The sequence below is a fragment of the Girardinichthys multiradiatus genome, chromosome 21, assembly GCF_021462225.1.
Source record: "Girardinichthys multiradiatus isolate DD_20200921_A chromosome 21, DD_fGirMul_XY1, whole genome shotgun sequence".
Classification (NCBI taxonomy): Eukaryota; Metazoa; Chordata; class Actinopteri; order Cyprinodontiformes; family Goodeidae; genus Girardinichthys; species Girardinichthys multiradiatus.
This window is the reverse complement of record NC_061813.1, coordinates 15,600,490-15,615,159: the sequence shown is the minus strand read 5'-3', so window position 1 is coordinate 15,615,159 and position 14,670 is coordinate 15,600,490. Positions and strand designations below refer to the sequence as shown.

General features: G+C 41.0%; 1 protein-coding gene across 2 annotated transcripts; it reads right to left on the bottom strand.

Moving 5' to 3' along the window:
- Positions 1-983: 983 nt before the first annotated feature.
- On the bottom strand, positions 984-13,250 carry pck2 (phosphoenolpyruvate carboxykinase 2 (mitochondrial)). 2 transcript variants are annotated; one of them, XM_047349847.1, is made up of 11 exons: positions 12,782-13,250; positions 8,378-8,590; positions 8,117-8,301; positions 5,186-5,256; positions 4,859-4,994; positions 4,585-4,772; positions 4,342-4,504; positions 4,043-4,258; positions 3,622-3,759; positions 2,379-2,474; positions 984-2,267 (listed from the first exon to the last, which is right to left on the bottom strand). In XM_047349847.1, the coding sequence occupies exons 1-11, from the start codon at positions 12,811-12,813 to the stop codon at positions 1,798-1,800; spliced, it is 1,908 nt and encodes a 635-aa protein (XP_047205803.1). In that variant the 5' UTR covers positions 12,814-13,250; the 3' UTR covers positions 984-1,797. The 2 variants fall into 2 exon arrangements, with proteins under 2 accessions (XP_047205803.1, XP_047205804.1); XM_047349848.1 differs by lacking the exon at positions 12,782-13,250 and adding an exon at positions 9,589-9,729.
- Positions 13,251-14,670: the final 1,420 nt, after the last annotated feature.

Genomic DNA, 14,670 nt, shown 5'->3' with positions numbered 1-14,670 from the left:
ACATCGTCACAAAGACAAATAATGGCGTCACAGTCTGCTTGGATGTTGAGATCAACTATGTCCACCCAGGAAAGATTAGCTGAAAAGGTTTTATTTTCACAAACTTTCTGGTTTTGCTCTATATCTAACCTGTATATTTGATGGTCTTTCTTCTCTAAAAGGCATCTGATTTCTCATTCAGATCTCACTGGTGTGGGTAAAATTTGATTGTGGTCTCTCAAAAGTGATCTGTATCGTACAAAGTCGGGAACAGGTCTGAAAAAACTCTTTGTGATGTCAAATATTGGTAAAGATTCTTTGATGCATCATAGAGTGATGTCATCAGCTCTGATGTCATGGTGTCCTTTGATACTGAACAGTCAACATACTGTGTGTAAAACGGCACAAAGTAAGCTTTTAAACATAAATCATTATAAGAATAAATATACCGGTATTGTTTGCTCAGTGTCAGCTTCTTTTATTCACCAATTCTATGTACTGAGAAGAAATAACTTGTTTGAAGGAGTTGAGAAAATGGGGAAATGAAAATAGGAAAATTGAGCAGTGTTATAATATTTTAGCATTTTAATATTTCAAAAATATGATAAAATCTCCAGGTTTTAACTAGGTTTTATTAAGTGATACCATACATGTTTTCTTCAATGCTACATTATCTGCAATGCCATATAAAGCATTCAAACATTCTCTGTATCAGATCATTGTCTCTATTAATGGCAACCGCTAGGTAGCCGAAGACTCACACAGCAGCTCCTAGAGCCTCCGTCCTAGCATGCCTCTATTTTAATGCGGCTTTACGTAGGTGTTAGGCTGTTAGACCAGATGTATAGCACCGTTTCTGTGTTGTAAAAAGAAGTTTTGCTTAGTTTTCTAGGCTGCAAATGTAGAATGTAATGGAATGACAGCCGGTTGTTATGAACTCGTTCTTATCAACTAGTGTTTTAAAGAAAAAGAAATTGAAACAAAAAAGTGTCAAACAAACTAAGTACTTTTACAAGGCACCATTTATTTTTTTCAAGTCACTGTAAAAATGAACAAATCTCAAATTTACTTTGTGTTTCCACATATGAAGAGTTTTAGTCATTTCACTGTCATAAAAACTTTTAAAAACACCTGATAATCTCTGAGGCATTTATTGGTCCAACTTTTCATAAACTGAGTGTAAACAACAGCTGACGTTCTACTGTTTAATCACAATCATTACCAAAGTGGCTGAGTGATAAATGCGCAGAAATCCTGGGCCCTGAAGATTAAACCATAGTGAGTCAACATCTTTTATCAAGCTGAGCCTGATTTAATATTAAAAAGGCATCTCATGATACTAATGTCAAAGTTTCTTATTTTAAATCTTTAACTGAGTAAAAACTCTTACTGAAAAGGCTTTTTGGTCTTCAGCCTGTTAACTATAAAAGGCGCCACATGGGCACAATGATTGGACATCAGCAACACCCTGGCAGGTATGTGTGAATGGAGGTGGTGATGTTAGGGTCCCTGCCGGAAATTAATCTTCAAGGTGAGAGTTAAACCTCAGTATTACTGCAAAGGTTTTTTTTGAGTATTTTTGAGAACAACAGGGCTCACTGACTGTGTTCACAGGCACAAAGAAGGTTTAGTCTTCTAATCTAAACTTGTTTATATCTTCGTGTATCACAGGAAAGCGTGTGGTGCATATGAAGAGAAGTCCAGACTTCTCATCATATGTAAACCTAATCAACAGCTCTGTTGAATCCCTGATGAATTATGTTCCCTGAGTGCCTCACTTCTTCTGAATTAGCTTCCTGTCACTGGATTTAAACGTGTCTAACTGTGGACTCTGTCCTCCAGCGCCTTCAGCTCAGCCTCCACCTGTGTGGGTAGGTCAGCTCCGACCTGCTGAGTGAAGTACGCTCTTAGCTCCTTGGTTTCCTTCTGCCAAAATTGTTTGGGTACGTCAAACAGAGCGCCCATATCCACCTTACTGCCCAGACCTTTAGTGTCAATGGCACCATCTTCTGGCAGCCAACCGATGTAGCTCCTCTTGGCCGCCTCGTCCTCCCTCTCTCTGCTGCAGCGCTTGAAGATCCACTCCAGTACGCGGGCGTTTTCTCCAAATCCGGGCCAGAGGAAGGCGCCGGTCGCAGGGTCCTTTCTAAACCAGTTGACGTGAAAGATCTTGGGCAGCTGGGTGGGGGCTTTCCTGGTCTGCATGCTCAGCCAGTGAGCGAGGTAGTCACCAAAGTTGTAGCCAAAGAATGGACGCATGGCAAAGGGGTCATGCATGATCACCTTACCTGGAAAAAAAGTCAAATGCATCATAAATCTAAAAAGAGCCTGGTAAAAGTTGTTTTTTTTCCAGTAATGTGAATCCTTAATATCCCAGTCAGATGTGTAGAGGTGTGTACCTTTATGTTCTGCAGCTGCTGTGGCCTCTGATCTCATTGCACCTCCTACAAACACTCCATGCTGCCAGCTGAAAGACTCATAGACCAGAGGGACTCCTGGAAACATCAATATTACTTCCTGTTTACTTCTGTGCTGGGTTCAAATGTTTTTCAAGGTACTGAAATACAACATAATTGTGGTCTATAATTGTGTTGTTTTTTTTATGCACATGGCTTATATTTTCAAAATATAAGAAAAAAATACCCCTTTTTTTTTTATCACTGGTTGCCTATTTTTGGCAAAACTAAATTTCCAACAAGTAAACGTTCATGTTGCATTTTGTTGATTTGCCCCTTACTCTTTAAAGTTGACCGGAATTTGTTGTATCTTACTGATCCATGAATTACTATTTCCTTAGGTTAGACTTGGGGAAAAGACAGGGAAAAATGCTGTTCAAATGGGCAGATGTATGTCGATCTTTATACATCAGGAAATGGAAACAGCAAAAAGTTACTTGTGTGAATGTGTATGTATAGTCAGAGAAATAAAACACAAAGTTTGCTCAGCTATACTAGGACTTTAATTAAAACCACCTTTTTGGCAAGAAGAAACCAAGACTCAGCTTTTCAGCAGCAAACTGTCCAGGTGGATTTGGAGTGAAACAGCTAATGAATATGAGGAAATGTACCCCTTCCCCACTGTTAAGTGCGGTGGACGGTCTGTGATGCCGTGGGCTTGTTTATTTTCCAAAGCCTATTGTAAACTTGTATATAACAAGATAGAGGACATTTTAAATAAAAACCTGGTGGACTACCAGAAAACCAAAACTGGTTTGTCACTGGGCCTTTCTGGAGGATAATAGCTCAAAACATAGGACTAGATCAACACAGATGGGTCACTGACAAAAACATAAACCAGTTTTCATCACAATCTCCTTTACCAGACCCACATCCTATCAAATCTGTGGGGTGAACTGAAAGGAAAAGAGCATAGGAGAAGATGTTGGAAAACCTAGTGAGTCTGTGCAAAGAGAACTGGTCGAAACCCCTTCTATCTATATGATTCAAGCTTGTGGAATGTCATAGAAGAAGACTAAGTGGTGTCCAGTTGCCTAAAAAGGCTGTTCAAAAAAATAAAAAGCAGAGATACCTCGAATGTAGCAATACTTTTGTTAGAAAATGTACTCAGATCAAATGTTTTCTTTTTTCTAAATGTTACTGTGTGAGGTTCTGCTGGGGTGTATTATTCATGAGTGGTACAAACCTTCAGGCCTTCTGCCTCCAAAAATAATGGCATCAATAGGAACCCCTTCCTCACTCTCCCACTGGGGGTCAATGATGGGGCACTGAGCCGCTGGGGCACAGAAGCGTGAGTTAGGGTGGGCACATGGTGTGGAGCTTCCTGTGTGCAAACATTAAGCAACATTTTGTATTAAAGCATTAGATATATTATATTATATTATATTATATTATTAGTTAAATTAGAAAAATGGTTCCAATTTTAAAAGTGACATTACTTTAGTAAACCACAAGATGGTGCTATAGCTGTTAAGCTCAACTTTCTGATAGAACTAGTAATAATCATAAAAGTGCAGAGAAAAACATGATTTAGGGAGAAATGTATCAGGTAACCTTAAACGGCCTTTTATAAACTAGAACATTTGAATATCTGAGTCTGGTGGTACCTGGCTTCCATGTTTTTCCATGCCAGTCGGTGAGAGTAACTCCAGCTGCAGGGGGGTCAAGCCCCTCCCACCACACTCCTCCATCGCTAGTCTCACCAACATTGGTGAACACCGTGTTTTTGGAGATGGTGGCCATGGCGTAAGGGTTCGTCTTGTCGGAAGTGCCCGGAGCCACTCCAAAGAACCCGTTCTCTGGGTTGATGGCCCTGAGTTTGCCTACGGAGGTGCGAGAAGCTTTATTCAGCGCACTGGAGGCTGAGTGACACAGTCAAAATGTATTGTAACAGACTTGCACTCACCTTGACTGTCAAACTTCATCCATGCAATGTCATCGCCCACGCACTCCACCTTCCATCCTGGGATAGCAGGCTTCATCATGGCCAGGTTGGTTTTACCGCAGGCGCTGGGGAAGGCCGCCGCCACATAACGCTTCATGCCCTGAGGGTTGGTGATTCCAAGAATCTAAAGACAGAAAGAGTTGTGAACCAAGATGGAAGAGGCTCTACAGTGTTTGGAAACTGTTTCAATGTTGTTGCTCTCACCAACATATGCTCAGCCAGCCAGCCCTCATCCTTGGCGATGCGGGAGGCAATGCGGAGGGCAAAGCACTTCTTCCCAAGGAGAGAGTTTCCTCCATAACCACTGCCAAAGGACAAAATCTGCCTGGTGTCTGGCAGGTGAGATATTAGGACTTTGTCTGGGTTACAGGGCCAAGAGTTAATCAGGGGAGCTAGAAGAGGAGAGATTTAGAAAAATGAATATTAACACAAATACATCCCAACTGAAGTCATTCAGTCATCGGGAATGTTTGAGTACCTTTGAGTGGGAAAGGTCGTCCTAAAGAGTGCTGACAGCGGACAAACTCCTGTCCTTCAGACAGTTTCTGCAGAACAGCAGTGCCCATGCGCGTCATGATCCCCATGCTTGCCACGACATACGGCGAATCTGTCACCTAGAAGATACACAAACTCTTTATTGCAAGATCTATAGGTAATAACTATAAAACTACACAGAGAGTAATTACACTGTACGATAAGCCACAACAATAAACTGCAACATTACAAAAATTCACAACTAGAAAACCCAGCAGGCTTATTGCTTTATTGTGGGCTGGGTACAAGGTATTTGGAGAATGAATAGTACCTGGACGCCATATTTACTTAGTGTGGAACCAACAGGTCCCATGCTGAAGGGAATCACGTACATGGTCCGACCTACAAGGAGAACCACATTAGGGCTGTTGATTTCTATTATATTTCTGATAGATGTTGGCAATAATGCCTGTATTTTTAATATTATAGCATACGTTGATTTTACAAGGCCTGTTTACAACAGCAACCAGTAGATAGTAAATATGCTGAAGAAAGGAAGTAAAAAACTACATATTTGAGAGCAACTATGCAGGATAAATGAGTGGATTAGTATTTTAAGATCTTTATGACTTCAGTTTGTTAAAAGTCAGGGAGATTGACCCTCTGGCCAAAATTGTGTCTTCAAATAACCATATGTTGATGTTTTTTTTACAAAGGGTCACAAGAAAAGTGGTGAAAGATTACAAGATGTTTGATTAAAGAAACAGTTAATCCCCCTCATCCAGCCACAATTTCTCATATGGCTGACATGGCTCACCACTGTGGGCGTCATTCCATTGAGGGCGGCATGAGTTGTGCCCCAAACGAGTTTTGAGTTGCTTATTTATGTGTTCAGATGATAAAAAATATGCCACAACTGGCTAATGACCTTGAAGTTGGTATCTGATTAGAAGATTGAAATTTGGTGAAAAACTAAAGGACAATTTTACAAGGATTTTACAGGGAATCTGAGCTACATTTGATCATCTCTAGATCAAATTCTAAACTGGTACAACCAGAACAGAGATTTTAAAAAGTAGAATTTAAAATGTATGGAACCTTTACTTTGTTTCTGAAAACACAAAAAGGCTAATTATATATGTTTATTTTTGCATTAGGTAAGGGTAAAGACCACAAATAAATGGACTGGTAAACCCTGGACTGAATTGTTCTCTACTGATTGTAGATTCTTTAAAACATGGTTTCAGCTATTCAGTTCTCTCAAACATTATGCTAAATATTGTATTGTCTTGCTCTTGTGAACCCATCATCTTCGGACATCTTCAAATGGAGACACTCGGTGAATAGGAAGCTATTTTTGCCAACTGTTGACACTCCTTAAATCCCACTCACAGCTGTCCGTACCTATAGAATACTGAATGGTCCATAATGTTATTTTCCATAATAGATACTCAAAGGTCAAAGATAGGCTCTTCCATAATTTGATCTAAAAAAGACAGCTGCAGTACAAGCACAGTCAAAATGATTTTGCTAAACGTGAAAACATTTACTAGTCTAGCAAAAAACGGGCTATGGTTCAGTATTTGTACATGTGTACACAAGACCAGAATATATGCCTATATACTTGGTTTAAAAGTCAGTCTTTGATTTAGCACTTCATACAGTACACATTCTTGGTACACCTCTCTCTTAGGGGGTGTAGGAGCATGTGCAGAGGTTCTTCTAAAGCAGGGATGCTGAACTCCAGAGTCTTCTATAAGCTTTTATTTTGCAACCTTTCGATGCATCTCCTCTCCAACACACCTGAATCAAATCGCTGAAATTTTCCCTCATCAGCATTCAGTCATGTGGCTCTGCAGAGGCCTGGTAACGAGCCATTCATTTTATTCAGCCTCGAATAAAATGAATGGCTCAGGAATGCTTTTAAAAGTTGCAGGATAGTAGCTCTCGCGGACTGGACCTGGGCACCCTTGTGCTACTATACAAACTGCCACATTGTCTCATACCATGTAAAGTCCTCAAAATATCACTTCTACAGTCCTATATGCTGCCTCTTTACAATAATATACCAATGCTTCATCTGAATCTGGCTCCCCTGCGCGGCCTTGATGGCTGGCTATCTTCAACTTCTCCTGGAAGTTATGTAAACATGACGCTCTGCTCTATCTGCCCCCTCCCTTCCCTGAGGACATCTGTGGACCTGCTCAGAACTTTGTGGCCGGTTGATGAACGTTCCAACGTACCATCAAGGACAATGGCCTCTGTGACAGTGCTTCATGGACTTACTTGCTCACACTCACTTGCACACACACACATGCTCAAGATAAACATATGCACCCCTCACACCACCTTCACCGTTCCCGGCATGATGTTGTTTTGTCAACTTGTTGCTTCTTTGTGCTGAGGTTTTTTGCAATCTCAAACTGTATCCTGCTAAGGATAAATAAATATGATTTTGTTCCTTCTACTTTCCTAATGTGGCCTCTTTTCTCATCTAGCAAAGGCAGCGCCTGTGAGTGGGCAGCAAAGCCTCGGTGACCTGTCCCCCCTGGTCTTCATGATGTATGTTTGGATGGGTTGTACTGGAATTCTAATTTCCCCTTGGGGATCAATAAAGTATCTTTGAATTGAATTGAATGCACATGAAATAAAAAACCTGAGACTTTGTTTTCTAAACTGAGTATAGCTATTAAGACCAATCCAAGGAGAAGCCAAAGACATTCGAGGAATAGTCAGTCACAAACTCACACAATGGCACTACCTTAGAACAAGAAACTGTTGCATCTTTTGACTACTGCAGCCTCTCGCAGAATCTATAACACCAAACTGCTGGACCTCAACCACAGGTGAAGTGTTAAAGAAGTTTTTTATCTGAGTCAATGAAAGTAAAATAAAGACAAAAATCTAACCTACACAAGTCCAAAAAGGATAGCTTGCATAATGCCTTAGAAAACAGACTTGTTCTATCCAGAGATTATTGTCTTTTAAATATTCCAGAACATGCCTGGACGAGGATCTTTAACATTTCTAGCCTTTTTGCGGCAATGAGACTGAATCGCAACACTGAAGGATGTGAACAGAGCAAAGTACCTATTAGATCAAATATACCTCAGAGATTCTGATGGCGAAAGATGAAAGTTCTTGAGTTTAAACAAGAAAGTGAAATACATGTTGGTTATACCTTTTGGAATCTCAATCCTTCAAAGTTGAAAAGTTGAAAGGCAACTCACATAAGTCAGGTAAAATGAATCCATCAACTTACCAACCATGCAGCCTGGAAAACGGTCTCTCCTGGCTTTCTGCCAGTCCGACTCGCTCATCCAGCTACCTAGTTGGCTCTTCACCCCTCCAGCTGGGATGGGAATGGTGTCTCTCTGGTTTTTGGTTACGATCACAGTCTTGCTCTCCACCCGGGCCACATCCTTTGGGTCAGTACGGGCCAGCCAACTGAAAAACAAAGTTTAGATGCAGAAAATCTGCTTAAGAATAAACTGAAGTAGCTGGTCATCTGTGCAACTTATACCAGTTCTGATATTTAGGAAGCCTCTTGACCATGCCGTCCCTTTCCAGGCAGGCCAAGATGTTGGCCGTTTCCTCAGGAGTACCAGTTACCACGTGGATGTTGGCGGGCTTGCACTCATCTACAGCTCCCTTAACAAAATCAGCCACCGCCGGAGGTAGCGAAGGGATGGAGGCCAGGGACCGCACCCCAACACTGGCCCCAACACCACCCTGCCTGTAAGAGAAGAAGGCAAGGGGTTTTGTCTCAGTGACTAAACTAATGAAATCGGAGTGAGCAACTATTCCTGATTATTTGCTCACTGCCATGCAGAGATACTTTCCTATTAGGTGCACCTCATATCTCAGAACACTTCTATTTTAGACACAGATATTTCCTACTGTCTGATAGTTCTGTTATCTTTTGTAGAGACATTTTCCATCCATTTGTTTTTCTGGGCTGCCAAGTGTAATCAAATGTTTTCATGTGGCTGCAGGGATGGCTGTGTTTTGGCCTTTTTTATGGGAAAAAAGGGTGGATTAGTCTTTTCTGGTTTTCAGTTTGGGCCGTGTAGACCTCATAATGACATCTGTGGACAGAGAGGGGCCTGTGGGGGAGCCAAGCTATTGTTTGTCAGTAGCATAATATTCATGTACACGAGCCAGTGAGTGGTGGTTGCCATGTTTACTGGTAAAACACAAACTTGTGTGTGTGTGTGCCTTCTGCCTGTTGCCTAACCATAGAACTTACAGTGTTATCTGCTCTGCTGTGGTTGACTCCATGTGGTCGTTTAGACTATGTATGTTCAGCACTCATTAGGAATTACAGATAATGGCTGGTTTGACAAGCAATACAAGTCCCACACTTTCACTTTGGGGAATGTTTTATAGATTGACACCCAGACACAGACATGTGACCCCCAGGTAGCATCTTCGAGTGTTCATTAAAGGAGCACCACGTACACACAACTACTTCAATGATTGCATGCAGATAAACACGTAAATCCGGTCTGAACATACAATGGGTACGTGCAGCAGCCATGGTGATGAATGTCGGTCTTCACAGTGCGAGCTCAGAGCTAGAAACTAGTTAATAAAGCACGGTTCAAACTTTCTTTGAACTTGCGCCTTTGTCATAATGTTGTATTTTTGTGTGATGGACCAAAAGGCAGACAAGCACGGAGAAAAGCAGAGTGGGTTTGAAACTCCTTCTTTAATTTAAGTGAGTCCACTTACATGCAGGCGAGGTGCTGGATGACAAGATAATCCTGATTTCAAGGCAATTTCAAACTAGAACTAAACAGGATCCGGAGCAAGAACGAAATCCAAAGAGACATATCACGAGGACATGGAAGAGATGTAACGACACCACGTGGAACAAAGAACAAACTCAAACTTAAATACAGACAAAGGTGGACATGAAACAATAGGGCAGGTAATCAGAGGAACAGGGAACAGGTGAGACAAGGAGGCAGGGAAGCAGAGCAGGTGAACCAGATAGGGACAAATGAGGACATGGAGGAGCTAGATGAAGAACAAAACTGTAAATACACCCAGAGACAGAATACGGGGGAACAGATCTATAATTAATAATAATAATACAAACACAGTCAACAGAAGAGAACCTAGGAAACAGAACCCAGAAATGAGGACTTAAGGACTAACCAAACAGTAACAGAAAAAACACCTGACTAAACGTAACTAATTACAGAATCAAAACCACATACAATAAACTGAACATAACCTAAAAAATAAGACGCCAGAATGGGAACTCAAAGACTAATCATACTGGACAGCAACCACCTAACTAAAACGTAAACAAATACAGAACCAAGAGACACACTGTGACAGCCTTGACATTTGTTTAACCTTTGGTGAGAGCAATTAATCATCAACACAGTACATTTTGTGCTGAGAGTGCAAGGAAATGTGACACAAGACACAGAGTAGAAATGTCCATCTTTGACCTTGTTATCTTGGAGATAAACTGGTAGTTGCATCAGGGAGCTGGAGCTCAGTAGGTGGTAGGCAAGAAGATAAATCCTGTTGGTTTCAGAATACCAGCTATGGACCGTGGTCATTAGAGCTGAATGCAGCTGGGAGCTGAACAATGGATGTTCACAGTGAAAATGCTGACTATGGATGTTCCACATGTACCATATTCTATTGCGTTCACGTTTTGACTTTAACATGCGAGTGTGCTCTTAGATGGCTAACCTTTGGACCTCAAATAGGTGGGGCTGATAAATATGCAGGTTTGCTGATATTTGGCTTAAGCTAAATCTCTGACACAGCTGTTAAGATCTGCCTCCAAAACAGGATGCCCACCAATTTCTTTTTTATTGCTGTTTTAGCTCAGCCAGTCCTCAAAAGAAAATAGCTGAAAATTTGTTTTTGTTTTACCACTTTCTCCTGTTCAGTTTAGCTTAAATGAAGATGTTAAAAGCCTGGCTTGGCTAGACCATTTGAGGAACCTTAATGACTATTTAACCACTTTTCAACTTATTGAAATCAACAGACGTAGTCAATAGATCTCTATTGATGACAAGAGTCTTATTTTAAAGTAATGAAGGAAGTAGATCTTGCATTAATTGCACTGACAGAGCAAATAAGCCTCCATCTCTTAGCAGTTGTGTAACAACATTTTGGGTAGTCGTAGAAAAAAGAAACTTTGACAAAATATAAACAATTTGTAAACACTGCGAGAACTTGTTTAGTGCTAAAGTTAGCATCTGCTATGAATCTTCCTAAACTACAAGACAAGTTTACAGTTTTTAGTGAGTCTGGGCTGATTTGATTATTTCTAGCTCAAAATCTAAAGCACTAAAACTGATCAAGCCTGGGGTGGTATATCCCCATTGTTTAAAAACACAGTAAAAAACCTTTACTTTGCCATTTTTCTGTTTTCAATAACAATTCTTCTTTTTCCCCAAAAATATTGCTAAACTCTCGCCCTAGTATCATGCTTTGTCTCATCATTGTCTTATTTCTTAAACTGGATGCACCGTTACCCCCGACATGTTACATACTGACCTCCAGACTTTAAAATGAATAATTCATTGAGCTGAGTATATCAATGACAGATCAGTGGAGTGAAAACTTAACAAATAACCCCGTCACTGTGTCCTAACTCGCAGATAAACCCTTGCCCCAGAAACCTTAAGGATAAAGACTCTCTGTTTGCCTTTTTTTAGTGACATCAAATGAAACAGTCTCCTTGGTCAGATCTGCAGCCAGTCAGTCCTTTCACGACACAGGCAATCAATTTTGCACATTAATCCTGTCATGCTGTTGCTTACACTAACTGGTGAGGTATAGCTAAACATTATCTGCAGTGTGACCGGGATTAAGACTTGAGTTCTACCCTTACATTTCTGCAGCCAAATCATTTTGAGACCGATATTGTGAAGCTAGTAGGGCTGGATTGGCTCTTTTGCTCTTTCTTCTTTTAAAAGAATTTGCTTCCATCTGGACCAAACCCTGATGACCTTTGCTCTAGTTTTTCCCGCAAACCACCCATCTCCTTGTGTTTCTCTTTCTGCTTCCCATTCTCCACCCCATTCCCAGATAAGTTCAAGAATGTTGCCTCTCATTGCAATTTTGCAAGATTAATGGGGATAAAATATATCAAGCTTAGAGGCAAACGTGACTATTCAGCAAGGAGAACATGGAATCCTGATTCATTTGCTTTCAGTTGAACGTTTTTTCCTTGAAAACACGCCTCCGAGTCAACAAGCCAATCCACACACACCACAGGCCTACAAACTTACACTCCCATCTCACTGCCCCTGCCTGATAGATCCTGGATAAACAGCCTTGAAGGGCCAGAATCAGAGGCAAGCTGCAGTGTCACAGCAGATGACATGCACACATAATGAATTATATTTTGCTTTAAGTGACAACTGTGCTCAGAAGCAGACCTTCAGACAGAAATACAAATAAGAAACATAGGAGCCCGAGCCCCACTGGTTCTAACACGCATGCTGTATAAAAGTGTCAGTGTCTCTTTAGCATGCACCTTTAAAGTTGAAATAAAAGCACACACTATGTGAACTGATTGCTCACTTTGACTCCAGGCTTCCTGTGTGAGGTGGCCTCATCACAAAGCCTTCAGGTGGGGCGCAAGAGTACAGGGAAGGAATGCAGAAAAATAAAATGAAATATACAAATACTGATTTGACAAGGACATGAAAATGTGCTTCTCCTGAATGCCTGTTGATGTGCAGCCAAATCAAGTCTGACTAGTTTCTGACTGCATCTGGTAAACAGTGGAGAATCACAAGTTCAAGTTCTGTTTCTATGAATTACTGAAGAAAAGGTTTAACATGATAAGTGATATTAAACAGAGATTTCTCACTCAAATGATAAAAAATGACATCTGATTACTTGAACTGCTTCAGAAAATAAATGGCACTAACAAAATACTCACCTTCTTATGACTCCTAATAAAAAGCACGACATCTTTGGTGCTATTAATAACTTAAAAAGATGTAAAAATAAAAATAAAAAAAAGGTACATTTAAGTTATCTGCGTTTGGTAAGAAGGCGATCGACAGCAGCTAAAGCTCTCCACAGCTCATATCTGTACTCTGACAGAGGACCTTGCACTTTGCTCCAGGTGGAGCTCCTTGGAAGCAGTTCAGTGGATGCTGCCCTGCCCCTGCTGACCCACGATCACAGCCGACTGATGGCTCCACGGGGTCCCCCCGATGCTTTATCCCAGTGAGCTCCGGACGCTGGGCTTGGAGCTGCGGCAGGGAGGAGGCGCTTCTGACGGTAAATTTACATATGCTGTTAATAGTTGGCTTGTCCGCAGATTCGGTCCATACTGATGATGCACCATGTCCCTAAATCCTGCAGCTGCTGCTCGCCCCGACCCTCCCGGATGATGCAAGCCCCGACGGTTCCTGCGCTACAGCACGTAAAAACTGACACAGAGAAGCTCCGGAACAACCCGGAAACTCGAACTGAAGCGCGCAAACACTCAAAACAGACGCCCCTACAGTGCTGTTGTTACACGGTTATACACACATATAGACTCCCCTCGTTTCATGCTTCGTTTCCAGCTTTCTTTTGTCAAACTATCACAGTTCCAATCTTTTATATGTGGGTAAAACCTTTGTTTCAGTCGCTCTAAAGTAAAAATACCGTATGTTGTCACACTGTAACCTGCAATTTACTTTATCTGAATTTGGTTTGATAGAACCATCTAAAAATGTATAATGGTGAATTTAAATGAAGATGGAATAGTTTCAATAGTTATTTGTTGTTTATTTTTTTACAAACAGAAGTCCGAAATGTGTAGTGTGTTTTGAATTCAGTCCTTCTGAGTCAATATGTAGAACCACCAAGTCAAGTCTTCAGGGGAATATCACTACAAGCTTTGCACATGTAATAACATCTTTGCCCTATTTGCCGAATAGCCTCATAGCTCTGGCCATGTGTTTAGAGTTATTGTCCTGCTGAAAGATATCACTTATTTATCTTCACTCTCAGGTTTAGTGCAGGATTTTTTTTTTTTCAGGATTGGCCTGTTTTCAGCTCCATTCATCTTCTTAATAACTGACCAATTTATTCGTCCTTACTGAAGAAAACCATTCCCCCAGCATGGTGCTGTCACCATCATGTCTCAAGGCATGATGTTGTGTCCATGGTGGTTTGCATTCCTAGTTTTCAATGTTATTAACATTCAGGTAATCACTTGTAACACGGTGCTTCGTTATGCTGGAGAACGCACAGATCACCCTTGACTGTGGCTTGATTGTTGCAAGACGTTACTCTGGGAGAACAAATGTCTTTATTCAGGTCAGTGTCCCTGGGCAGAATCAATTGGATTCCCGTTCCCTGGATCAGAAGCAAACCCACACATTGATTGTATCATAATGCTTTACTGTCAGGTTACCCTTTTTGTTTACTTCAAAAAAATCTGTGTTTAAAACAATTGTAAGGAAACTGTGCAGAAATCATCTACTGTACATTATTTTACATGCTGCAGAATTTCAGTCGAGTTTTTTAGAAAGAAAATCAGCTTTTTGCTGTCTGCCTTGTCACAAGGCCATTGTTCAAAAAACATTGCTTGACTATGCATGCAGATGCATTCACACTCACATACTTTCAATGTTGAACAAGCTCTGCTCTGGTGGTACCACAGTTTTGCACCCCCTCCACAGAAAGAGACAATCCTTGGGTCTGCTGCACTTTCTTGCACATGTTCTTCATTCATACAAACATCTACATAAGGTTTTAGATGTTCTAATTTGTTCCTTTCACATGCAATATTCTTACAAGCAAGGCCAACTTCATGCAAAACTATGATGG